This window comes from Botryllus schlosseri, chromosome 4, assembly GCF_051294905.1.
Source record: "Botryllus schlosseri isolate E-star chromosome 4, Bs_hap1, whole genome shotgun sequence".
Classification (NCBI taxonomy): domain Eukaryota; kingdom Metazoa; phylum Chordata; class Ascidiacea; order Stolidobranchia; family Styelidae; genus Botryllus; species Botryllus schlosseri.
In genome coordinates this window covers 23,352,046-23,377,319 of record NC_137239.1, presented here as the reverse complement: position 1 = coordinate 23,377,319, position 25,274 = coordinate 23,352,046, and the positions used below count along the sequence as shown (strand labels likewise).

Sequence of the window (25,274 nt, the reverse complement as noted above, 5' to 3'; positions counted from 1 at the left end):
ACACAAACACACTAGATACAATATCGAGCATCATCGATCTCGAACTGACCAGTAATCGTGATGACTTGGTTCGTGGTGCCGGAAGACGGGCTGACACTGGTAATAACAGGCGTCGAATCTTGCGAGTAAGTCACAGTCAGACCGCCAGCCTGTAGAACAGAACCGTGAAAAAACTTCTTGGGGGTTGTTTAGAGCTACAACATAAATTTTAATATACATTCATCATTTAAATATGTAGCACAGATCCGTGAGCAGACTTAGTGGGCACAAATGTTAAGTATGCATTTTAATGATGTATTCATTTTGTAGACATGTGGAAATCTCCGTGAAAATACTTTGTTGTGGTGAAGTATTTCAATACACATCCTAATAATGTATTCGTTATGTGAATATGTAGAAAAGACTTTAGGGGGCACAGAGCTTTCATATACATTTCAATAATGCATAAATGCATCCACTATGTAAAGCTATAGAGCTGATCATCTTCAGGGGCAATCATCACAGAACATGGAATTTCAAAAATTCAAGCATCCAATTGTGCAGTCATGCCAACAAATACAACATGAATGACTCCTGTGCAAGCGCAAACGAGTGACTCAGAACTGCGTTACCTACCGGTACTGTAGCTTGATGTCCACTAGACGACACAACAACGGGCAACGAGGCGTCTGCAGCGTCGGTGACAACGATGACCCCGCGCATGAATATGTTACTCGCAGCGTTGCCCAGCCCGCCGTAGTGATAAGTGCCGGCTTGGTTAAACTGGTACTCGAAAGCTCCTGTGAGATTCACAAAATAGGGAATTCAAAAATTCAATTTTGTTTTATTTTGGCCATAAATTCCATCAATTATGACAAAATCGTAGCATGTTAAATGCTATTGAACTATCAATTATCATGATAATATTAGGACAAAATCGAGTCATGGCGAATTCGAATCAGATACCAGGGTTATAAATTATAATGACTCTAGGCACTATCTTGAGTATGACAAATGACTTGATTTGTGAAGTGACTCGAGGTAAGATTTTCACGCGACCCAACTCGAGTCATATATTCTCGAGTACATAAAATGACCCGAGTCATCATAAGTACTCAAGTAGAAGTATAAGTAACGCCGTAAATATCTAATAAATCAGATTTCCAAGTAAAAATATAACTATTCCAGGCGTAGGTATGTCTACACGAGTGAAAACTGTGTGAAGTGAGGTAAAAATGGCCTACTTCGTTACCGATCTGCACCTAATAACAGTGATAATGACTCGAGATGTTCAAACGTGTATCTTTTTTTTGTTGCCCCAGTCGAAGTCGTAGTAAAGTTGAAAAAGTTGGAAAAAATTTCGCCTGCGTTTACCTTCGGATGTAGGAGTGCCGCTGTTGAATCCGTTACCGTCGTAGACGCTGGCCGTGGCGGACGCAGTCGAAAACACTTGATACGCGGCGCCTGACACGCCCGCGATCTGCGACCACGCCCACACCACTTTATCCCCGGTGTTCACATTAAGTGCGGTAGTACTCCAAGCGTATCCCTCTCCGTCGACTGAAAATAAGTATTCCGTCATTGAAACACCCCGAGTGCACCAAACATTATAGTACCAATTAGTTTTCCATAATTGCTTGTGGTCCCTCCCTTTTCTATTCAATGGTCCTAAAATCTACCATTATGTGCTGCAAAAGTTGATCCTCTGCCGCCAGAAGGAACATCTCTATACCCTGAGCATCTTTCCTTAAGTGATGTATTCTTATTAGGCTATTTTATGTTTTAATTTTTTTAATGGTTGAATTTGTATCTGTTATAGGCTACCATGACTGTGCATTGTTATCTGCAGTTTGACACTTGTAATTATTATGTTACAACAATAGAATTCTTTTCACATTTCAGATTTGGTTAACCGCATTTATTGAAGTTTGCTTTTGATAAGAATCAGTGGAAAAGCTTCGAGTGGAATACATATTGAATTTCTGTGTTTCTAAAATCCTATTCATGTACGAAAGATACCTCCCGTGCCGGTGTTCTGCACTTGGTGCGTCGCGCTTGCGGAACCAGTCATGCACGTGATTGACGTTGCAGATTTCGTAACTTCCGAGCAAGGAAGATCGCCCAGGGAGACCTGAAAAATCATGACGAAAAATTTGATTTATATCCGACTACGAATATTTCCTACACAATTTGACACGTCTGTCGCTGTACTAATTGTATTAAGTCTACATTCGCTATTCCACGTTACATATTCAATGCACACAAAATAAAATCCATTACTACTAACATCGAGAGTTCGACAAGGGTCGGATTTTCAGCCATTCCCAGTTAGTATTATAGAGACAGTTTTTTCCCAAATTAGATTGGAATAATAATTGCTAATTTTGCAAAGACTTAGAAATTGATTCAAATTCCGAATTTAAAAAAAAAGAAATTTGAAGTACGTTCCGCATTTGAAAGAAACACAACAATCATCAAGTTTCATGCGAATGGAAAATATATGTACACCAAGCCTGGCTTGTTTCGCACTATACAGTTCTCCTGTAGCATATTCAGGAAAACCAGGAATTAGGTTGGAATCACAATTAGAACATAGGAACCTTTCACAAATTTGATTAAAATGATATTGCCGTGATTTCTCTCCAATCCATTAATTACTGTAATTGTATATCAGAGGTGCGCATTGTGTGGCTTTTAATGATTGCGGTTGTACTTCCCCATTATAATACATCCTATAACGTATTAACAATCTGCGCAACGCATAACGTATTTGATGAGGGCACACAGGCTTACAAGCCTGACGACAAGCAATCTATCTCACTTCGACATCTCCATCAAACCCACTGCCGCTGATGGTCAATTCCCGTCCGCCCATGAGCGATGACGCGGTGGCCGAGACGCCCGTCACGGAGAAGATATATTCCACGGAATCGCCGGCGCTGTGAATGTAGAGTCTTTATTTTTCTTCCAAACAAAAAATATACAAACAGACAGTGTCAATGATGATACAGAAGGACAAGTTTTTGTACAATTTTCCATTTTCTTTCCGCCATATCTTGGCTATGGTTAAGTGTGTTGCTTGATTTTCTTAAACTAGTATGATATCCATCGGCAGTGCACGATTATTAAAAACAGTCGGGACCATACCTCATGTCCGCATATCCGGTAGGGTGTACGTATACGTCCACGGTATACGTGCTCGGTGGCAAAGATGGCGCCGTCACTGTTATCGAGGTGTCCGTCCACGCAGAGATTGTGGCTGCTACACCATTGACATAAACCGAGTTATCATCAGAAGCTGTTCCCAATCCCGTACCACTGATGGTAAGCTCGCCACCTGCAGTAGAAATAATCGCAAATGGTCAAATCATTTACCAATTACGGACCAATACTGGGTAAATGTGTCAATGTCTTGAGTTATAATTCCCGGAATACTCGCCCTACATTTCAACAAGTAATTGTAAAATTAACTTTAGCCATTCAGTCGTTGTTCTATCAGACTAAATCGAGAGACTTGTAGTTTCGATGGTTATATTGCAAACGAATGCGGGCACAAATATATACACTATACCGCAATCGAGTTCAAATCCGAGCAAAATATTAACTCCTAGTGCCAACGTATTTTGACGCAACCAGTATTGGTATTTCGGGTTTTTAATTCTAACCCCTGTATTTATGCAACCAATGGTTGAATGAAACCACAGATGGTGTATTTCGAAAGCCGTGAACTTCCTGCATAATAGTTTACCGGGACAGTACATATCAGACTACAAATGAAACAGAATTAAGTCAACTATCAATATAATTTCATGTTAAAATTACCAGACAATGCTGATCTGTGTCCAAAATTTCAACAAACTGCTACTTGAACGTTGGCCGTAAAGATAGGATGCCACACACAATTTCAAGCATTGCTCAAATCGATATTTCCATTTGGAAGTCAACTGGAAAACTTATATTCGTGTTCAAAGTATCATAATGCTGTCCATTTATTTGTGAACTCAAGCAAATCGCTTCAAAAAACCCAAACGATATAACAAAACATCATACCGGCAACAGACATGGTGGTAGGGCTAATCGAACCACTGGCGGTAGCGGCTTCAAAGGTAAACTTCTGGCTGGCATCGCTGGCAACCGCATCTCCCACGGTAACATCTACTTCGCCCGCCGCGTCCGCGGTCGTCACACAGGATATGGAATTGTAGCCGACGTCTGTTACCTCACACGACGCAGATGCCCCTAACCCAACCGTGGTACTTGCGGAAAATCCTGAAAACGATTTGAAATGCAAACACTGCAATGGCGATTAGAGAGGTTAAGGGTGAAAGGTTTATTCGCTTTTAACGTTAGAAGTACGGAAACACTCACAGATTTATTTTTATTAGTTAATATTTTAATAATTATACAAACAAAATCTGTGACCCGAGAAACCTTTTCGAGATGGAAAACCATTCAAATGTGCAGAAACGTAAAGAAACTTTGCATTGGTAATATAAAGACGCTCCTGGACGTACCGAACTTCAATACACACTCGAATAATATGTTAGCATTGAAATACACTCAAATATTTTCAGCACATTAGCGTCTGCTCATTCAAAGCAATTTGAGCAAAGCAATTTTTTTCTATGCTGTCTTCTTTTACTTTTCATTCAGTGTGCATGCCTCCTCTTTACACCGCCTAGGCCAAGGTGGGCGTCTGATTCCATAGACTATTCCTTCGACACCTTCCTTTTTTTTCATAGTATCGCATTTTTGTGGTGTATTGAACTGATAAAAATCGCTAATAAACCAATGCTGATGATGAAGATCGAGACCTAAACCATCTGAAACACTAGAATTCGGCTTATTGTCAGAATCCGAAGCCATTGGAATTCATGCATGGTCAAAACGAGGTGAGTCAGAACCCCGAATCATCAGTCTTATTGCGAATTATTCTGCATCCTAAGAGCTAAGTCCATTCACATTCATGCATATGACCAAATTGATGGTTTGATTTATCAATGACAATGAGACAATTCTATGTACTGACCAATAATTACTTCGCGAGTTATAAAATGCTCGCGTGTCAAACGGTAATCTAGTCGGCTCGAGGGGGCATTACATAAATTTCGGAATAGCAGTTCTACGAACTGTGCGGCTAGTTACATTTTAGAGTGTACCAAAGAATTGTGCAGCAGAACTATTGGAATCAAATTACTAATATTGCAAATTAGAAAGACGTTCAAACAATGGCATATCTACTGCTATCAGTAGTGCCTGAACCTCGGAGAATTTCCACTGGAAAATTAATACTGTTCAAGTTCCACGGCAAAATACGCACCTGATCCTGTGATGACAACCCGAGTGCCGCCATTAGTGCTACCCGCTTCTGGACTGACTGAGCTGACGATGATTGGAATATCAACCGAAAATTCGTTCGAAAGCCCAGATCCTCTCACGTTGACCACAACATTTTGAGTTCCGCTCGGAGCTTCGGACAAGGTACACTGTATTTCGATAGCCGTAGAGGACTGCACGGCGCAATCTGCCCCGCCGACTTGGACTGTATTGTCACTGGCAGTTGTGCTGAAGCCGGTACCTAAATATGGATCATTGGTGTTACCAGCAAGTTAAGATATAATATAATCTATAGAATATAAAAAGATATCATTTTTACACTAGGGTGCTGTACACAACAATAACATCTGAAACTTTAATAACTATATGTACAAACGAGTGTACAGTTGTAGATGTAGAGAAAGCATGGACACTACTATAGTTGCAATGCACCGGTAAATAAAACAGTCTTTATTTTCAAAACCACTAGCGAGTCACATAATTTGAAAAAAAGATGAAGGATTGTTCCACAGAATATAAGATTGATTTTTTCATCCAGCCAGCCGAATTGATCTATTTCAAGATATAACCATCATTTATTTCCTCTGAAGCTGTGCCTTCCTTTTTGCAGCAATCTGTAACCTCGGCAGCATTCAAAGCGGAAATATTTATTATGCAAGAAGCTTCAACATTGACCAGCTGTGATCCGCAAAAATTCAATTTCTAGTGAGCTTTCTTCCATTCAGGCAGGATTGATAGAACAACCGACCATTACTAAATATTGAAACTGCTCATCTCTCCCAGTTACCAACCTGTAATAGTCAAGGTGGGGCTGGACAGCGCCACATTGGAAACAGTCGGGGTTGAAGCAGTGACAAACGCATACGAGCACTGATCGTCAGTGCACAAGCTGGGCACGTTGTTGATGGAAATTTCGACTTGCGGGCTGCTGTGCGCCACACGCAACCAATCTCCGGGTATCGGGTTGAGATAAAGGCCCCCCTCAATGGTAGTGACAGTTTCGATAGCCGCAGCGGCGTTGGTGAAAGAGGGGGTAACGGAAAGCGACTCGTGGTTTCCAGCAGGATTTTCGAACGTGACTTGCCAATTGTACCTGTAAAACAGAACAGATATATCATGATGAAGTTCGTGCGAAGAGACGATGACATTCTGTGTACTAAGACAAGCATAAGTCTGACGTAGGAATAGCACCGTTATCAATTCGCAAAAAATGAAAGCTCAATATGACTTTCATGATACAGGAAATATCGATAATGAGTGTTAAATATACTCGTACTATACTCTCGTATTTGTGTGAAATATATAATATATATTAGAAGTATATAAATAGGGAGTCATCACTGGTACTGACGCAGAAATAATGCCGTAAATTTCTACTCAATTACAGGTATAAGGGCGGTTTCCAGGGCACTTTAAAACCACTTATAAAGGTAGGTAGCTTCACAAAGTGGACTTGGTGGAGAGGATGTGCACCTTTAGTAGTCGGTCAACGCTGGCTACTTTCAAAATAGCATATTTGCGACTAGTGCAAAATGACTAATACCAGTACTTTCTCAAATTCAAAGTATAAAAAATACCTTATTTTGTCTGAAAAAACTGTTGAATAGAAGTACCTCTCGTGAAACCACAGATGTAATAAAACTAAATTTTATATACCGAGATAAAATTCCGAATCGCTTCAAAACCAACAACCCACTTCGAATTGCCCAAAATGAAAGCATCTCAGCAAGAGATAAAGAGAGAGAGAGTACATACCCTCGGCATGTGCCGCTTCTCTTCACGGTAACATCAGATAATCCCGGCAGAGCTTCCAGATACTGTTCCAATTCCGCCTCCTCCACGTTCCAAGGTATGGCGGAGGATGTCCCGCCGTAAGCAGCGCTCGTAGTGGGCAGGGTGACGGTGAACGTGCCGCCGATTTCAGGCGCGGCCGCTTGCGTGCGGACCACCGTAATCTGAGACGGCAGAAAACATTCTTAGTCATGGATTCTTAACCAGGGGCCCGTGAACCCCTTGGGGTACAAAGCATCAAAGCTGGGGGTATGAGATGCATTATGGAATAAGGCCTATACACTTTCTAGACCCCAACATTATTCTGCAAACCAACTAAAAATTATAGATTTTCTGGGCTGATTTATTTAAATCAAATTTTCTTGGGGGCCCGAGCACAATCTCATGTCAATAATTATTTTGGTTTCCATATAGGTACCATCAGAATTTGTGTTGAAAATGGACAGGGGGTGCAAGAAGTTTTATTGAAAGCTCAAGGGGTGCAAGTGTTAAAAGGGTTAGTAACACTAGATGCTAATTTTGTAAGGTATCTGCTTGGTTTGATTATTCGAAATTTCATGCCTGTGACATCATTATTGGTGATATGACTCTTCTTGTTGGTATATAAAATTCTTTTGAATTCTCTACCAGTTGCTGACGATAACCCCTGACGGGTGTCATCCGAAAATATCCAGGTTTATTGCAATATGAAGATATTATTCAATTGCATATTGAAGTTTCGTAGCTCCAAGACGCTCTTCAAAATTAACAACGGATTTGAAAATTTGAGAATCACAATTATTTCAAATCTAGATTTGGATCGGGACATGGAATCTCTAATAATGACAGCTAAACAATCACAAGAGTCTTACGGCCGCACTGCCGAATTCTGACCCTTGACGACCTTGGAGCAGTCCAATGCCGGTCGCGCACTCATACGCCTTCATTGTGATGGCGTAATCGGCACCGGATACGGCGACCTCGACCTCTTCAAGTTTGATGTTGGTTTGCGGCAACTTTCTCATTCCTCGCAATGCTGTAAATGAAAAAGATAATAATCGAACACTGCGTACGCCAATAGCAAAAAATTTATTAACATACCTGACAGTTCGGTGTCGAGCAAGTAAATTTGACCAATGAAGATATTGTCCAAAAAGAAATCATCGTCGGAAGCATCCGCATTCAAAGTAATGTTGGCGAGTCGTACATTGAATCCTGATATATCAAAAATAAGAGATGCACCTCTTCTCACTAAACTTCGCAAATGTATCAACAAGTCAGACATGGACGACTACCTCCATCTAGGTATCTAATTATACCAATACGAGCCAATTGGTGGAAATTTAATTATAATCTCACTAGTGAAATGTTTCTACGCTCTAATTTCAATTCTAATCTAATTTATGGTTTTCCTGTAAATGCTACAGAACTGTATAGTGCAAAACAAGCCAAGCTAGGTGTAAAGTACAGACAATTGCTATGAATACGGAATGCTATGAATACTTCAATTTCAAAGTTTTTTCAGTAATGCTAATTTTAATCGAATTTAGAAAAAAGTGTTTAGCTATATGTGTAATTCTTATCTAATTTGAAAAATTGAGGTGTCGGAAACAATTTAGCAAACACATCACACTCGACAGGAAATTATTACCGTTTACACTGGAAAGGCTGCTGTACACATCTTTGCACACGTGTTTCCAATTGTTATTGCCTTGATAGCTGTACTGGAATTGACCCTCGCTTTCGGAATTATCCGCGTTGTCAGTAAAGAGATATTCAATGCCCACGGTGAAGGTATTCGCCCCTTTGTACGCGATACAGAACTATAAATACAAGGACGTTTATTACGAGATATATTTCAACAAATGCCTCTGCACTACTGCTGTGCATGATACAATAGTTTAAACACAAAGGAGTGTCTTCAATTACGAGTTTACCGACTGAAAAAAAAGCAAGTATGTGGAAGTATGCCGTCTCTTTTATGAGCAACGGCGCGACAACTCCGCTTACCTTGGAGCCCTCGATAATTTGGTTAGGGTAATACGGATTGATCACGAGAGTGGATGGATTTTTCAAAGATTTGGTGCCGCAGTAGGAATCTTCGCCGGTCATTTCTCCAGAACTTTCACCGAGTCTGTCGCTGACCGATTCGAAATCCCTGAAACACAGAAAATACCAAGTGACCTTGACACCTAATTAAAGCAAGTGATGCTACAAGTAGAATATTTATCAGACTGTCCAATGACATCATCAACCATGTTCTGAGTCAGAGGGTCTTCAGTACTGCTGCATCAATTTATGAGGACCACGGTTTATTTTTTTAAGCAAAAATGTCGAAAAGTTATGTTTTTACACTATAAGTATGAAATTTTTCACATTTTGTTATCGGCTGCAATATACACACAAAAATATGTAATATTGGTGTTATATTGGTATTGGCTCAAAATTATGATATCGGTCAGGCTAGATGCAAGTACAGCCAAACAAACTCAATACAGTGCAAGTTTATTTTCTGAAAAACAAAGTTTCCTACACATTTGGGGTGATGATAGACTTGTGTGAATACACTATGCCTCTTCTTTACATCGCCTAGGCCCAGGTGGGAGTATTGCTAAAAATTTCATCATTTCAACACACCACAAGACTGCGATACAACAAAAGATAGGAAGGCGTTGAAACGACTTGGAGTGGTCTTTTCAATCAGACACCCACCTGGTGTATGGTTGCACAAAAGGAGGCATGCACACTGAATGAAAAGTAAAAGAAGATAATATAAAAGGACAGGTGACAAAAAAGATGGCATGTGTGGAAAGGCGAGATTGATATGTCAGGTCGTGGTCCGGTAAACTAGAGGGCTAAGTAGTATTGATTGAGTAGAAATTGTTTGTATTTCAACTTGAATGTGGACATGCTCGATGCTTTTCATTGTATCGCACTCTTGTTGGGTTTTGAAATGATGAAAATTATTACTAAGCTCACACTGATATAGTTGTACTCACAAAGACAGCCACGGGTTGCCGGGTTGTTCGAGATTTTTCGGGCACATCGGAGCAAACAAAGTCTTCACGGCACTAGCGACAGACGCGGCGTCTCCGACAGTTGCCGGTGCAGACGGTATCCCGTTGTAGGTTAACGCGAAAGTAGATCTCGAAGCCACAGATGGCGTTGTTATCGTCAAGTCTACGTCGATAAACTGGGTCGACGCGGATTGTACTTGCAGAGGCAGCGATCCTTGGTTTACAAATGTTAAATGTAATCGAGAATCATTGGAATATATGTAAAACCAAAGGAAAACCTATGCTCAACTTTGACACATTAAAACATTCACGTACCCCGCGTGGATTCAACGGTAATCGTGTAGCTTGAGAAGCACGCTCCCGGCTCACTATCTTTGACCACTGTCACCTGTTCTCCTTGCATCGTCGGCAAATTCTCTATCCATTTCTTCACAGTCGAGGCAGCGCCAGACGATAAGACCGTCGCTAGAAGTATAGAGAAGGTAGTGTCCATAAGTGACTCTACAAATACCCAGCCGCATAATTTGAAATTATGTTGTTCACCATGATGTCATTCTGATATGTATTTGTAAGCTTTTAATACAAGAGGTGTTTGTTTTTGGACCTGTTTTATTGGTATTGCAGCTCAATGAAATGGCTAATTACAACTGTACAATTTCAGGAGGGGCCCACTGCCCAGCGAAATTTGAAAAAAAAGTCTATTTTGAACAACCCTACTGCACAAAATTTATTACTTAAATAACTTCGCTTCTACGGGTTGGAATTGAGGCACATTTGCAGCGTTGTTTTAGGCAAACTGAACAATTTCTGGAGGCGCCCACCAGGGTTGTAACCAAGTCACAAGTCAATCTCACTTTCATAGTTTTGACTCGAGTCGAGTCATTTTCAATTCACCACCGAGTCAAGTCCGAGTCCAAGTCATCGAGCAGAGGGTCGAGTACGAGTCATGGTATTATGACTCGAGTCAGAGTCCAAGTCATTGTGTTGATTGCTCAGTAGGGCTCTTCAAAAATGACTTTTTTTCTCAAATCGTACTGGCTACTTGATAAAATTGTTAGGTTACCTAATTTAAGCCTACACACCAAATTTGGTTCAATTCCAGCCAGTAACCGCTTTGCTACAGAAGAAAGTTTCTATTTATTATATAAAAATAAATGATAAAAAATTTGAAAATTTTCTGTTCACCCCATGAAAGTGTTAGGCTGTCTATAGAAAGGATGCTCACCAAATTTGGTTCAATTCCAACCAGTGGAAGCGGAGTTATTGCCGTCGAAAAATTTGGATTTGAATAAAATAGTATTTACGGTGAGCACAATTATAATAAATAAACAAAGAATCGGTCACCGTAAATACTATTTTATTCAAATCCAAATTTTTCGACGGCAATAACTCCGCTTCCACTGGTTGGAATTGAACCAAATTTGGTCAGCATCGTTTCTATAGACAGCCTAACACTTTCATGGGGTAAACAGAAAATTTTCAAAATTTTTATTATTTATTTTTATATAGTAAATAGAGACTTTCATCTCCTGTAGCAAAGCGGTTACTGGCTGGAATTGAACCAAATTTTGTGCGTAGGCTTAAATTAGGTAACCTAACAATTTTATCAAGTAGCCAGTACGATTTGAGAAAAAAAGTCATTTTTGAAGAGCCCTACTGCTCAGTTCCCAATTAAAATCTTTTTAAATCCACTTTTTACACTCTATTTGGTGATATCGAATGGTTTGGATTGTAATAGGGATGGTGTGAACGTGAGGTTCACGTTCGTGTTCTGTGTGTGAACCTCGGAAATTTGAGGTTCGCGTTCACAACAGAACCTTGGTAGGTTCTGCACTGTGAACCTTTTTCATATATTGCAATTTTCACACTTCATTATAACATCTTTGGTTCAAATTTATTGACTTTCAACTGCGGGCCACTCTCTGCATGGGGCTGGCAGCATAAACATTCAACACTAAACGAGCATGCCCTTGACAATCTCAAAAATTTACTTGTATTGTTACAAAAGTTTGCTCGAAATATCCAGCCTTGCGTTTGTGCATATTTAGTGTCTCTGTGCTGTGAGCTTGACCCGCAATCACATGACATCAAGAGCGAAATATACACTGTATTTTGTCAGCAAATGATCCTTATTCAACCAATCAATGAGATTGATATCGTCTTCTGATGTAAAAATCTAGCAGGCGTACGGGGTCAATCTTGACTACATATGTATACTGTATCATAAAAACCAAATCCGTGCGACTGGGGTGTTGGCTATACTGCTGTATAACTTGTTAATCGGTAGCAAGTATAGAAACCCATTTTACACTCTGCTCAATATCCATGTGGCAATACTCAGACGCCGAATACATGGTCCGATCAGGTCGAAATTGTTGGCAAAGCGACGCAAGATACTGATTTTATGGGATCATTATATCAGTTGATTGTCCCAGATGATACATTTGACGACGTTTCAAACATCAGTATGTACCGGTACTTCAGTACTGAGCTATTACGTGGCCCCGAGTCGTCGCTCGGTATCGTGTACAGTAGATTAGTATAGACAATCACCTAATTGAAATATGGGGTTTAAATTAGCAATATGACATCACGTGACGTCATGAGGTTCACGTTCGTGTTCACACAGAACCTTTCAAAAAGGTTCACGTTCACACGAACCTGAACCTTTCAGAGGTTCACACCATCCCTAGATTGTAATATACTAATTTCCCTCACTTTTAGCAGTTTTTGGTCGCATTTTCAAGTACCAGGACTAATAGACAAATCCCAGTAGTGTCATTACTTTACTATTCTCCGAAATTAAAATGAAATGTCGGTGTTCGACGTCTGACTATCGAGTCATATGACCAGGCCTGTTTATTTTTGGATTTCTCCAAAAATAACAAAAATAGCTTAGTTTTGGATGTTTTCAAATTTTATTTTTGGAGAATCTCCAAAAATAAGAAATGAAGGTGTTTTTAGCCCTAATACTACATAGAAAACTTCACTGAAAGTATGTTATTATCATGTATTCATGTTCTTCAACACATCGAGATCATCAGTGATCTTGATCTATCTTTCTGATACTTTCGTCACAAAGTCTTTGGCCTGGAGAATGCCCTCCAAATAAAAATCAGTGGGTGACGCCCGGAAGAGACCTTTCTCCCAATTGATTTTCGAGAAATCAGCTTCGACCGTCGCAGTTGTGGGAAACATCGAGCCATGTGGGTCCAAAGAACTGACGCTCGTCAATAATGCGCTTGAAAGTGACGTCCATTTGGTATCGGACAGACATGGATTGGAATTGGTCTTCGATATTCTTTATCTACTCAGGTGTCCAGTTGTTCGACAGCCCACCCCGGTGTTTGTCGATCAATTCACTGAGCTGCAAATAGAGTAGCTTACATATATGTATCACTGTTGTTTATATTATTAGAATCTAAAAGAGCAAGAAGTGTTTGTTCTGTCATGCCTACGAGGTTGCACCACTTGGTGTGGTAGACAGGGCAGAACCCTTTCATTGTCGGCAACTTCAATTTTCTTTATGCCGTCGATGAGCCCTGCTATAAGGCTCCTGGCTGCCTCGAACGTGGACTGCTTCTCTTCTTAGTCGATATTCTCGAGAAGGTCGAGGACTGCACAGTGCACACTCTGATCCTCCACGAAATTGCGTGACTCAGTGAACTTGAGAGCCTAGCACCTTCTGACCAAAGGAGCTTCCTTGCCGCAGGTGTCATTGTCCCAGTCCTCAGCTGGGCACCGAGCTCGAAGGCGTTCGACCAGGCGATGGAGCTCATCCTGATGCTCTACGATCAGATGGCCAAATCCCCGAATCTTTGTGACGGTGATGCTCACCTCTGTGGCCATGCGCTCGAGGACGATTAGTTGGATCCACTACTGCAGCGGAGGGATACACAAGCCAGACTTCTATCGTTTATAACTCTGAGGAGTTTGACACGGTGTCTAGTCAACCAAGCGGTCATCTTCTTAATTGACAACCAACATGTGTCTACAAACTTGGGACACATACTTTTCTTTTCCTGGATCAAGTCCTGTTGCCGTTGGAGGTAACCATTCAGTCCCATCATCGTGTTAGACGAAGTTATTGTTGTAGAGGTGGCGGTATTTGGCCTGCGTTACAAGGTCCCACCGGCACCACACTCGCACCATTTCATACCATGCCGCCTCTTCAACCCTTGTCGTGTCGCCTCTGATCCTTCCAGTGAGCGTTTCGAAGACCCCCTCCCACTCACACATGCTGTTTTTGTGTGTGTTTGCTGGTTGTTTCAACAGTATTTACACTGCTCTGACTCGTGCATTTCACTAAAAAACTTGAAAAAACATCATCCAAAAAAATCTTATTTTTGGATGTTTTCAAATCTTATTTTTGGAGAATCTCCAAAAATAAAACCCAATATCCAAAAATAAACAGGCCTGCATATGACTCATATACACAGATTGACTCGAATCGAGTCATATCTGTATTTTGAGAAAATGACTCGAGTCAAGTCGAGTCATCAGAAAATCGTGACTCGAGTCAGAGACGAGTCGAGTCATGACTCGAGTCATTACAACCCTGGCGCCCACTGCCAAGTGAAATTTGAAAAAAAAGTATATTTTGAACAACCCTACTGCGCAGACCTGTGTCGATTCCGTGCATGGTGAAATAGTATTCCTCCGACCCCGTGCAGTTATGTCCTGCTTTGCATGTGACGCAAAGAGAAAGCACTTCCTGCACCGGCGCGGATACCAAATCCCAGTCAGCCAGCGTAACAGTTTGTATCTCATGTTCGTCGGGAGATGACGAAGTGATATTTTGCCTGTCCGGTCTCGCCATACCTTGTGGACAAAATACCATCATTATCTCATCACAAGTATACAAATGAAAATCAAAGTAGACAAAGTAGAAGTATCAGGTGCTTGACTGCATCAGCGTATCATAAGTCGATAATTAGAAAATACGGGATTGCTGTGGTCCCATAATTAACTTCTCACTTGTTTGATTGTAGTTGTACGACGTTTCTTTGAGGTACGCGTTCACCATAAAGTCAACTTGCGAGGAGCTTTCGGTGTGAACCACTTCGTAATAGTAATACTGACGAGCTGAAAGCGACACTTCTCCCGTGACTAGTGCCTGCGGAAGTATTTTTGCATCAGCATGTATATGATTTGGCTGAAAGAAGGCTACGTCAAGCCCAATCTCCTGAATTTATACCATATATATCTCATATAGGAATGGTTCAACCCAATTATGTAGCCCCGTACTGCAAATGTTATTTTACATATACAATAATACATATTAGATGTAAAATGGTGAACAGTATGTTAAATCAATCCACACACCTCAAATAATAGTTTTTATGTGCAATTGACTGCATGACAACGAAGTGAGTTACATCTGTAACATTCTGGAAGCTATATCGTCATTGATATGAAATAACCGATCATGGTAGGAGTCAATTATGCGATATGTGGTATAGATATATGTGATATCTCACCTTCGATGCTGCGGTATTGTCTGTACTGAGATAGATTGTAGTGCCTGTCTTTGTAGCTCCTAATCTATAGTGACCATCGACAGCTGGAACAAAAAAGCCAGAGAATCTGACAACAACCGGAGATACCGAAGCCTGGTAGTTGACCGATGCGTCGTCCGAAGTGAATTTTGTCTTGCTGCCTGTGATGGAAGCACCAATACTCATTTTCTACAACTGGTACACTAAAACAAGGCCTGCTCATAAAATTATCAACTACTCCTGTATTATGGAATTCCGTTAGATGTTACAGCATGAGATCCAAGATTCTCGCTTTTTAATTAGCTCTGATCGCTTGCATACATACATAACATGTGACTTTGTTATCAAATATGCAATACCACAAGATTTTCATAATACCAAGTCGCATTACTGTGATTAACACCTTAATATTTATGGGAGGGGTGCCTAGCCTATTCGAAAACGATTGATGAGTTTTTGAGCAAAAAAGGTTAAGAAATAATTTTGTTATCACTTCAAAAATACACCAGCAATTCCAGAGACCTATTGTAGTTATTCATAAGATATCAGCACTTGTACATAAGACGCATAAAGGCACATGCCTATATGCTGCAATTTTCAGAAGAAAAGAGAGATGGATTCACAGAAGATAAAATCCAAGTAGAAAGTGAAAAATTGATTAAAAATAACCTACTGTACCCTATATCAGACTTGAAGGCACTGTCATTACATATATTATGTCTTTATTACCTGCATAATCTTCATAAGATACACCATCAATTGAAGTTGCATCATCTAGTCCCTCATACACCTCTACCGCAATGCCGCGACTTCCCGGGTAGCTGTCTTGAAATTGTACGTCACTGCTTGTTGGGGTGGTGCAGGTAACAAGTCCGTCTGTTCTAGTAACCACAGTGCAATCTACACCGCCAACTGTGACCTATAATTACAAGGGGATTATAATCGCAGTTCAGATGTTGAAAATTTTCATTCTACCTGAATCGATGGGTCGTTGAGGTAACTCCCGGAGATGCTTAGTTCCGTACCGCCGTTGAGAGATCCCGTACTGGGTGAGACACTTGAAATTCCTTTGAAATAAACAGTATGGTTACCGTATATTTGACCATGTGTAACAATTACAAACGGCAGTTGAGCATGTGACTTTATAACCTCAGAGCCAATCCCTAACATTAAAACTAAATCTTACTCTAAGAACCTCAACTTCAACTAAACTCTAAATTTTAATCTAACCAAACCATGAACCACACGGTCAAATATCGCATACCCAAGTGTCAAGTGGTTAGTCTCGCATGCTATATATCACGTTGCATGATTGTATACATCATATGATCAAGAAGCAAGTCCCTTGATAAATAGGTTATCTCAACAGTGAAATTTTTGATTGAGACATTAGAATTACTAGCCGCAAAAACAATATACATACAATACTGCCACACATTATTGTTTCATCATACCCACTGATCCACTTCATTGATATTCACAAATCAATAAGTCATTGGATGGTGGATGTGTATCTTATTGTTCACTGTATAACTAATAGGCCCCAGTACGAAATGTATTAACATGTAGTATGTACTGTACAAAATTTCAACTGATGTCTGGCTCCATCTGGATGACACACATGGGGTAAATCCAGCAGCGGTAAAATTATTCATTATTGGTGTTCAAGTTGTCAAGTAGAAGTATTGTGTAAGTTTCTATTCAAAATCCAAGCAAAATAATAACAAGACGGACCAAATATCCTTCAAAGGTTTTAAAAGAATTAAAGTAGCTTGAATGGTTAGCAAGGTATGTTTTGAAAATACTAGGAATATTTAATTAATGGTTACTGACCGTTGATCGGTGACCAGACCAGTCATCATTTAAAAGATCCTTAAGAGTCCAGTCCACGTCCATATCACGATTCGAACATCAGTCATTACCTGCGTAGCTTTGGTACATGTACAGGCGATTGTCTGCAGAGACCCGGAAAGCTGATGCCTGTGGTTTGGACCTTCCAAAATCCTCATCAACAATGAAGCTGGCATTTAGCGAAGAAACGAACTTTCCACTAAGCAAGCAGTCAAAATCCCCCCAATTCGAGTATGTGTCTGCATCTGCGTCGTAGTCCAAGCTGATACCGTAACTAAACACACAGAATGGAGTTTAGATAAATAGTGTGAGATACACAGAACAGCAATAGAAATAAGTGGTAAGTAAGCTATTTTCAATCGAGACCTGACAAGGTATGCACTAATCAATGAGTGGTTTGCCGGTGATAGAGCAGTTAGACTCAACTAGCTGAAGATCTAGAAATCATTTGTGCTAATGATATCGTTTATCGTATGACCTGTTGATAATATCAATAAAACTAAAGGGATAGCTTAAAATCTGCTGTAGTACTCATTCTGTTTCTTTTCACTTATCTTGCTTCTGCCTCTCACAAATGATCAAAGAGGCATGTAATTCATAAATATATATAGGGTCACCATATTTTGGAATCGGGAAAGAAGGACACTTTTTCAAAATGTTCAAGCTTAGAATACCAGATGGAAATCTTGAAAAAATGGTAAATTTTCCCACTTCGTGGTCGGTTGACTAAAAAAAGGTCAACTTTCTCGCTCATCTCCTCGAATACAGCTTTTCTTTCACATTATCAAAAAAATGTCGACTTTCCGGCTCAGCTCCCGAAATAGCCGCCGTAGCGTCAGTTGAGTGCTGATTTACTGTATCTCAGTTGAACTTTGCCCTATTTTTTACCAAAACTTCTCAGAAAAGAGGACAAAATCTCAAAAAGGCGAACATTTTCAAAAACCTCACAAAGGAGGACGTATGGTAACCCTAAATATATACAAATTACAATACAGCAGACCAGAGCCCACGTACCTACTGCGATGGTCGCTTGTTTGCATATCATGCCTATTAACGTTTCATAATAAGAAGGCTACATCATTGTGAATAACTAGAATTCGTGATGGACTTACGGAGTATCCATTTCTCTCAGCAACTGACATGCCTGACCACCAGTAAACCACACACGTCTTACAGATGCAGTAGTTACGCCGTTGCTGGCAGTACTATCACTACTTCTGAATTTGTCCGTATATAGGCGACCAGCGACATTCAAAATTTCCCCGGGAAGTCCGGACTGTGGAGATACGCTGTTGACCAGCGGTGTTCTCCACCAAACCACCTACAAATTACAGAATAACAGTAAACGGTACACATTAGCTTGCCAATATTTAGCCTTAAGATTTACAATGATTTTAAAATTTGGATCCATCCTTTTCCATTTTGTGATTTTAGCGCCGTTATGGTTATCAAGAGATATGTACTTACTGTGAATGAACATTGGTAACTACGTCGGTTGCCCGAGCAATAGCTGCTCTCCGGGATATCAAGTCCATTTACTTGCAGTTTCACATAGTATGTGCCCTCATCCATTGGTCTGAAATACAGATACCGGTCGATTTTAATCAAAATCCCGCATATCGGCATCGTAAGTTTGTATAACGAGCGATCCAAGACCACATATAAAGCAAGCTGGCTAGAGTAGCAACATAATTTATATCGTAGTACGCTAATAACCTTCTGAGCAAAATAAGAGTAGCCTAACGGACATAGGCACATATATAGTAATGGTTCATTGAGTTTGAGCGGGAAAAGGGAGATTGCAGATTACTAACCTACGTAGCTTAGTAATCCATTTAAGACCTAATTGCAGAATATCGTCTTAGATCATTACCACTGAGACACTCGCATCGATGATATCGTCCAGAAGAGCTAATACATATTATATCTGATGTATATTTTCATCGCCACTAAATGTTTATCACAGAACACGATCATTGAACACTTGATGGCCACAAAACAGGGCACGTTATTTATGAATGAGCTCTATGAATGAGACATTCCGCAGACAAAGCCCTGAGCAGCACACTCGCACAGTGAAGAAACATAATAACGTATGTACCTTGTGTAGCAGGTGATCGTATTTTCATCCGTTGCGTCTTTATCAACGTCGCATTCGTATTCTTTTGTGTCAGATTCCAGGTATACTGAATTTCCAAGGTTTTGATCGGCGCCCAAACCATTGAAGGAGTCATCCGCGAATTCTAAAGCAAACGAGATTGCATTTAAATAATAGAATTGTAACACTAATAGAAAATAGCAAATACCGCTTCCTGAGATTGTGATAGCCGTTTGTCCGTTAGATGAACCGAAATGGTAGCTCAGGCTCGTCACCGTAGTCGCTGCATCAACTGATCATAATGTATTGATAATGAATATCGACATCAAGAAATAGGTGTAAATAAATATATATATAATGCATGGTTGCCTGCTATGGTAACGTGTCGTGAAAAGACCGTGGCTATTATACGTATAGGTCGTATAGGCCCGGATAGGCCTGGGTCTACAATGGGGTTCCTATAAAAAATGGCCCTTATCAAGCTCATTGATAACAGATTATGGGAAGGATATTGGATCTTTGGTTCAATATTCGCGATTTCGATAATATCATCAGGACAATACGTATACCTGCAACTTTGTAAGAATTATATAACACCGAGGTCGGATAAACTGGTTTCAGGAAGGTTATACTTCTTCATATAGCCCTATAACCTTAGTGTTGTTCTTCCCAAAATAGATCTGTATACTAGTTAGCAACGGCAACAATAGTAGTGTTTATTTGTATTATTTGATGCGACAACAATAAGATGACACCTGTTTCTCTTGATCCATTGTTTCAAGTAATACTGACAACACAGCATGCCATAAATTTTAGTCTAGTCACATATCGTACCTCTGCTTGCAGACATAATGTCCTTTGCTTATGGCTGTGATACCTTTGTAATGTAACAGATATCGGGTTTCAATATATTGGATAGCTACGGTATAACAATTCCAAAATATTATCACACCTTCACTAACGACCAATATTTTGTTACATAATTGAATCGCCTGGCGGCTCAAAGAGATAATACCCTACTTCTTTCTTGGCGGGAAAAGCATGTTGATTTGAACGAACTAGCTTATCCGCCATTTTGACTTGGAATGGGCTATATTCGGTCGTTACAATTTGATTGCTGATCTATATTATCAGACTCCTATGATGCATTATGCTTTTTCATGCCATGAATAACCAAGTCGTTTACTAACATCCGTCTCAATTGGTAGAGGACCAAGCAACATGCATGTCATTTTACTGTAAACATCCAACTAAATGGCGTTTACTTTTGATAGAAATAGTTGCTACTTATCTGCAGAAAAATAACTACACTGCATAACATCAGGCCTATACTAACGTAAGTCACCGAAACCATAAATTGGACATACAGATATAGGCATGAATATTGAATACACCATGAATACAAAAGTAACAAGGTGCACTTTTACCGAAATATCTAGTTCGCCTTTATCACTAATACACACTCGGACAAATTTGATGACTTGGTGACCAGGTTTAATACAAATTAGTGCAGATTGTAAAATATATCATTGCCATATATGTCCTTGTGTTAAAAATTATATCGAAATTCTGATATAGTGAGGAAAATTCTAGACCAGTGGTCCTCAACCGTGGGTCGGCGAAGCATTTTCTGGGGGTTCGCGAAACCTCCAAATCTACAAAATGGTTGATAACATAATTTGTATATCTTTTAATTACAGAAATCACGAAGCAATTTCACTTCATAACTGCTAAAACTTCGGGACTCACGTAAACAGAATGGCCGTCTGAGATGAAATATTCTACTGTGAAAACTCATTTTAATCTCCAAATTGCCAGTAGGCTACTGATACAAAATGTTGCTGTTTAGAGATGTTTTGTTGGGGTTTGGGAATAAATTTGTAAGCAAACATCCATTTTTTTCTGCGATATACATAAGCGCTATATTCCGGAATGGAATAACTTCAAGTTGAGTTGCTAGATAGAAATAAGTAGGCTGAACGTTTTATTGGTGCCATATATGTCGTCCGAAGCGTTACGCGTTATTATTACATTCACCGCCACCTATCTTTGTGGAAATTAATGGATTTTCGGCACTCGTTCATGTCAAATAGACGGCGCGGATTTTCAAGACACGGCAAAGCATTACAAGAAATGCAGCTACAGAATTCGCTTTGAAATAATAAAATTCTTCCCTATTTCTACATAAATATAGCATGATACTATTGTCAAGAAAGGTCATTTTTTGCTGTTTATCATTAACCTACAGCTAATATTTGCACAAGACAGATGACGGTTCCAAGATAATAGAGCTAAATTTGAATTAAAACTTTGGGGGTCCGGGGGGGGGGGGTCCGTGACGGCACAAAGCGGGTCCACGAAGACAAAAAAATTGAGAACCACTGTTCTAGACTATATATACCTACTCCCCTCATTTCCTGAAGTTTTTTTGCTCGCGACCAATATCATTCTCCCAAAATCGTTCTCATCTCCTCACAATTAAATAACGTGATTCCTGGGTGGGGATAAAATACTCCACAGACTTGCTGTATTGGAAATCATGCTTGGTGCACCTATTGACCGCTTCTTTAACATCAACTGCAGTAGGATATTACCGTTGTTGTTCGATTATTCTTGATCAGCAAAAATAGGTTTGATTGGTGTTACAATTACCAAGGCATTCCAGCCAACAAATTGTATGGCAACCACTATTTCAAGAGGGGCCAGATAATAATAGCTGACTGTAGCAGTTGCAGTTTTAGCAAATAGTTTCTAACTGTATGCACATAAAATACAGCGGTGACCAGTAACGAAGTAGGCCATGCCTGCTATTATAGGGTACTCGAGTATTTTGCCTACTTGCGCTACTTAATTCCACTTCTACTTCACTACTTCACTCCTACCTGAGTACCAACGAATTTACATCCACTAATCAGAAAAGTCGACAATCTCTACGAGTAAGCGGTACAAGTTGGTGACTAGAGATATATGTCAGAGCTTTGGTTTTCTCAATCATATATACTGTATTTCTTCATAAATATTGGAATATTTGACTCGCGTTTACCCTTTGGCATAGACGTGAATGCGGGATTTTGTACCAGAAGTTGTCTTTTGCTTGATTTCAATTTACGCCGTTGTGGAAATCGGCGAAATACACGATTTTCATCTATAATGCACCGAGTCAGCTCGTGTACGGGTCGCATATCGCCATCTCACATCTTATGGTCGTTACCAATATACCGTAAAGCTATTTCGCAATGATGCAATTCTACAGCAATGAATTAGATATTCGAGACCAATTGCGACGAAAGCGCAGTTTACAAAACAAAACACTTTTAACATTCAAACGGCAATAACCAGTTTCAGCAGAACAAGACACGCGAAATTGCATTGCATGTTATTATTATGGCAGATCATGATCAACGCGTGCATTAGATGTAGGTAAAGTATAGCCAAGGTAAACTTTCAGTATGGTTTATAGCTAGTTTAATAATGTGTTGTCTATAGTTTGCTCTCTGCCACTCCCTAAATTCGTTACGCGACACTCAGTTAGGGATTGATATATACTATATACCCTCTATATGAGATTAGTGAACACATGTACTGCATGGAGTTATAAAATGGCGGTTGTAAATGATATCAAAAGCACATGAGGTTGTATGTTATGATATGCGGTATAATGTTTTTAAAATGGATTGTTTGTCGATAATTAATTTTATTCATTGATCTTTAAAACTTTAAAGCAGGGGTGTCAAACTCAAATTTCGCCGCGGGCCGGATTCAAGCCTTCAAATCGCTCGCGGGCTGGACCAGTCAGTCAACTGGTTCCAAAATGTTTCCTCGTGCTCTTGGGATACGTCTGACTGGAATACGTCAAAACCATATATAATAGATAAAACACTGTTCATAGGGTTTTTAAAGCAGGAAGTCGCAACACCTTTATTCGCGAACAATGGAATTTGCAATATTACGATGATTGTCCGGTTGAATACAATTCAGAACCGCTAATACAGCGGCGGTAACGACGATATAAGTTGGTATATTCAATGCTCACTATGATTTAGTCGTAATCTGGCGTTGGCCCTGCATATGCGTTGTGAGGAATGAAAGATATTTAACTGGAAACGCATATGTTGGAATTTGGTTTATTATTATTACATCGCGAGTCCGGTTTCTCTCGTGTCTGGGGATGTATTGGGTGGAAAGTGACACAGCAGTGCGACCATAGATGTTTCAATAATATATTTGTGCAACTAATATATTGTCCATGTAAACTGCATATAACGGTTGTGCATTGGCGTTTTCGCTTCTGTGAATAACTTGTTTTTGGTCCATATTTGTATAAAACTCTTAACTTGGTGTGCACCTTTAGCCTTCTTGAAATTTGGATGTCAATTTCAGCGACTTGTTGTTACTACTGGAGTTAAAATCAGCGCCGTGGTCGGGTGGTTATAATCTAGGGCATGGAAGTATTTCCTGCAAAAAATCTTAACAGTTGTTACAAATGTTGTGCAAAATATAAGAATTTTTCAATCTACTCAGAATTGCTTCGCGGGCCGGATGAAATCGTCTGGCGGGCCGTATGTTTGACACCTCTGCTTTAAAGCCAATACATCTCTGATCGACAATGAAATATTATGGAATAGAGAATGTTAAAGTTTTGATATCAGCAAATACGGAGTTAATTTAAGTCTAGATTGGCAGAATGCAAATTACAGCAGCATGTGCTTTTCTTACCTGTTGCTCTCGTTAGGAGAGGAACAATTAGGATGATGAATTTCATCACCTCCATGCTGCGCGTGTCCGGGTCAAATTATTCTTCAAAACTGACGCGTGTCTTCTGCGCTAAAACGAACAGTACTTTCTTCTTGGATCAGTCACGAAGTCCTCGAGCTAACGAAAGCGTTTGCGGCGCGAGGCGATGTTTATCGTTTATAGTATTCCAACTAAGGGGTATCATGTAACATCGTTCGATTGTGTACAAAGATATGGCGAAAACTACTCCTAATTATGTTGAGTTTGAAATCAGGTCATTAGTTCAGAACGGAGAGACGTTCAGAATGACTGCTGCAAACATGATCGGAGCGTATAGTTGTATCGAAAACACGACTGTAGAACGTGCGTGTGACTTAATAATTATTGAATCATTCGTGGATTAAAAATAACAGAAGATTAATCGTAATTTCTTCCTAGTGTTACTCGCTGAAAGTAGGCAATTTCGCTTATTCCTGAATTCATTTTTAAGGCAGGAAACATTCTTATATTTGAATGCATATAATGGTATACCATAACCAATGGCAACAGCAACGATCTCTAATAAGATACGGCGCAAATCGGATAAGCACTTAAGTTAGTATTACATTTAAAACAAACGGTATTTTGGTGTTTTCAGAAAAATGATCTTTAAATTTCTTTTTTTAAAGTTGCATAATTATGCGATAATTGTCATATACCTCCTACAAAACATGTAGTATGAAATGGATCTTCTGATGATGATGACCACCGACCGTAAAAATGATGCACGGCGATGTAGTCTTGGGTAAAGATATTTTTTGTTTATCTTCTTGGGCTCCTCATCGCCGATCCCGCTGTAACACAGCGCATTGAAAAGCCCAGACGAAGAGAGAGCCGAACTCTTGAAAGGAGGCAGCAAATGAGCCGAAAAAAGACTCAAGTTCAAGAAGACATGCCATTATGAAATGTATGAAATTCACTGTGTGGGCGCAAATAACCACGATGTTGCAA

General features: G+C 39.8%; 2 protein-coding genes across 2 annotated transcripts in view; one reads left to right on the top strand and one right to left on the bottom strand.

Moving 5' to 3' along the window:
• Window positions 1–24,455, bottom strand: part of LOC145437494 (fibrocystin-L-like) — a 63,720-nt gene extending 39,265 nt beyond the window's left edge. The window contains exons 1-27 of the mRNA XM_080314754.1: window positions 24,267–24,455; window positions 19,759–19,842; window positions 19,554–19,695; window positions 18,920–19,028; window positions 18,565–18,773; window positions 17,524–17,726; window positions 16,577–16,668; window positions 16,331–16,520; window positions 15,584–15,762; window positions 15,081–15,219; window positions 14,727–14,924; window positions 10,419–10,568; window positions 10,086–10,317; window positions 9,097–9,244; window positions 8,738–8,909; window positions 8,188–8,301; window positions 7,959–8,122; window positions 7,072–7,271; window positions 6,108–6,409; window positions 5,300–5,557; window positions 4,030–4,248; window positions 3,127–3,316; window positions 2,801–2,918; window positions 1,999–2,110; window positions 1,354–1,539; window positions 616–779; window positions 50–149 (exon numbers count right to left, since the gene is read on the bottom strand). Coding sequence (XP_080170880.1) covers window positions 50–149; window positions 616–779; window positions 1,354–1,539; window positions 1,999–2,110; window positions 2,801–2,918; window positions 3,127–3,316; window positions 4,030–4,248; window positions 5,300–5,557; window positions 6,108–6,409; window positions 7,072–7,271; window positions 7,959–8,122; window positions 8,188–8,301; window positions 8,738–8,909; window positions 9,097–9,244; window positions 10,086–10,317; window positions 10,419–10,568; window positions 14,727–14,924; window positions 15,081–15,219; window positions 15,584–15,762; window positions 16,331–16,520; window positions 16,577–16,668; window positions 17,524–17,726; window positions 18,565–18,773; window positions 18,920–19,028; window positions 19,554–19,695; window positions 19,759–19,842; window positions 24,267–24,321 — 4,429 coding nt within the window. The 5' untranslated portion in view covers window positions 24,322–24,455. The remainder of the gene's footprint in view (window positions 1–49; window positions 150–615; window positions 780–1,353; window positions 1,540–1,998; window positions 2,111–2,800; window positions 2,919–3,126; window positions 3,317–4,029; window positions 4,249–5,299; window positions 5,558–6,107; window positions 6,410–7,071; window positions 7,272–7,958; window positions 8,123–8,187; window positions 8,302–8,737; window positions 8,910–9,096; window positions 9,245–10,085; window positions 10,318–10,418; window positions 10,569–14,726; window positions 14,925–15,080; window positions 15,220–15,583; window positions 15,763–16,330; window positions 16,521–16,576; window positions 16,669–17,523; window positions 17,727–18,564; window positions 18,774–18,919; window positions 19,029–19,553; window positions 19,696–19,758; window positions 19,843–24,266) is intronic.
• Window positions 1–25,274, top strand: part of LOC145437495 (pseudouridylate synthase PUS7L-like) — a 140,657-nt gene that overhangs the window by 43,512 nt on the left and 71,871 nt on the right. The gene's annotated exons all lie outside the window — the stretch shown is intronic.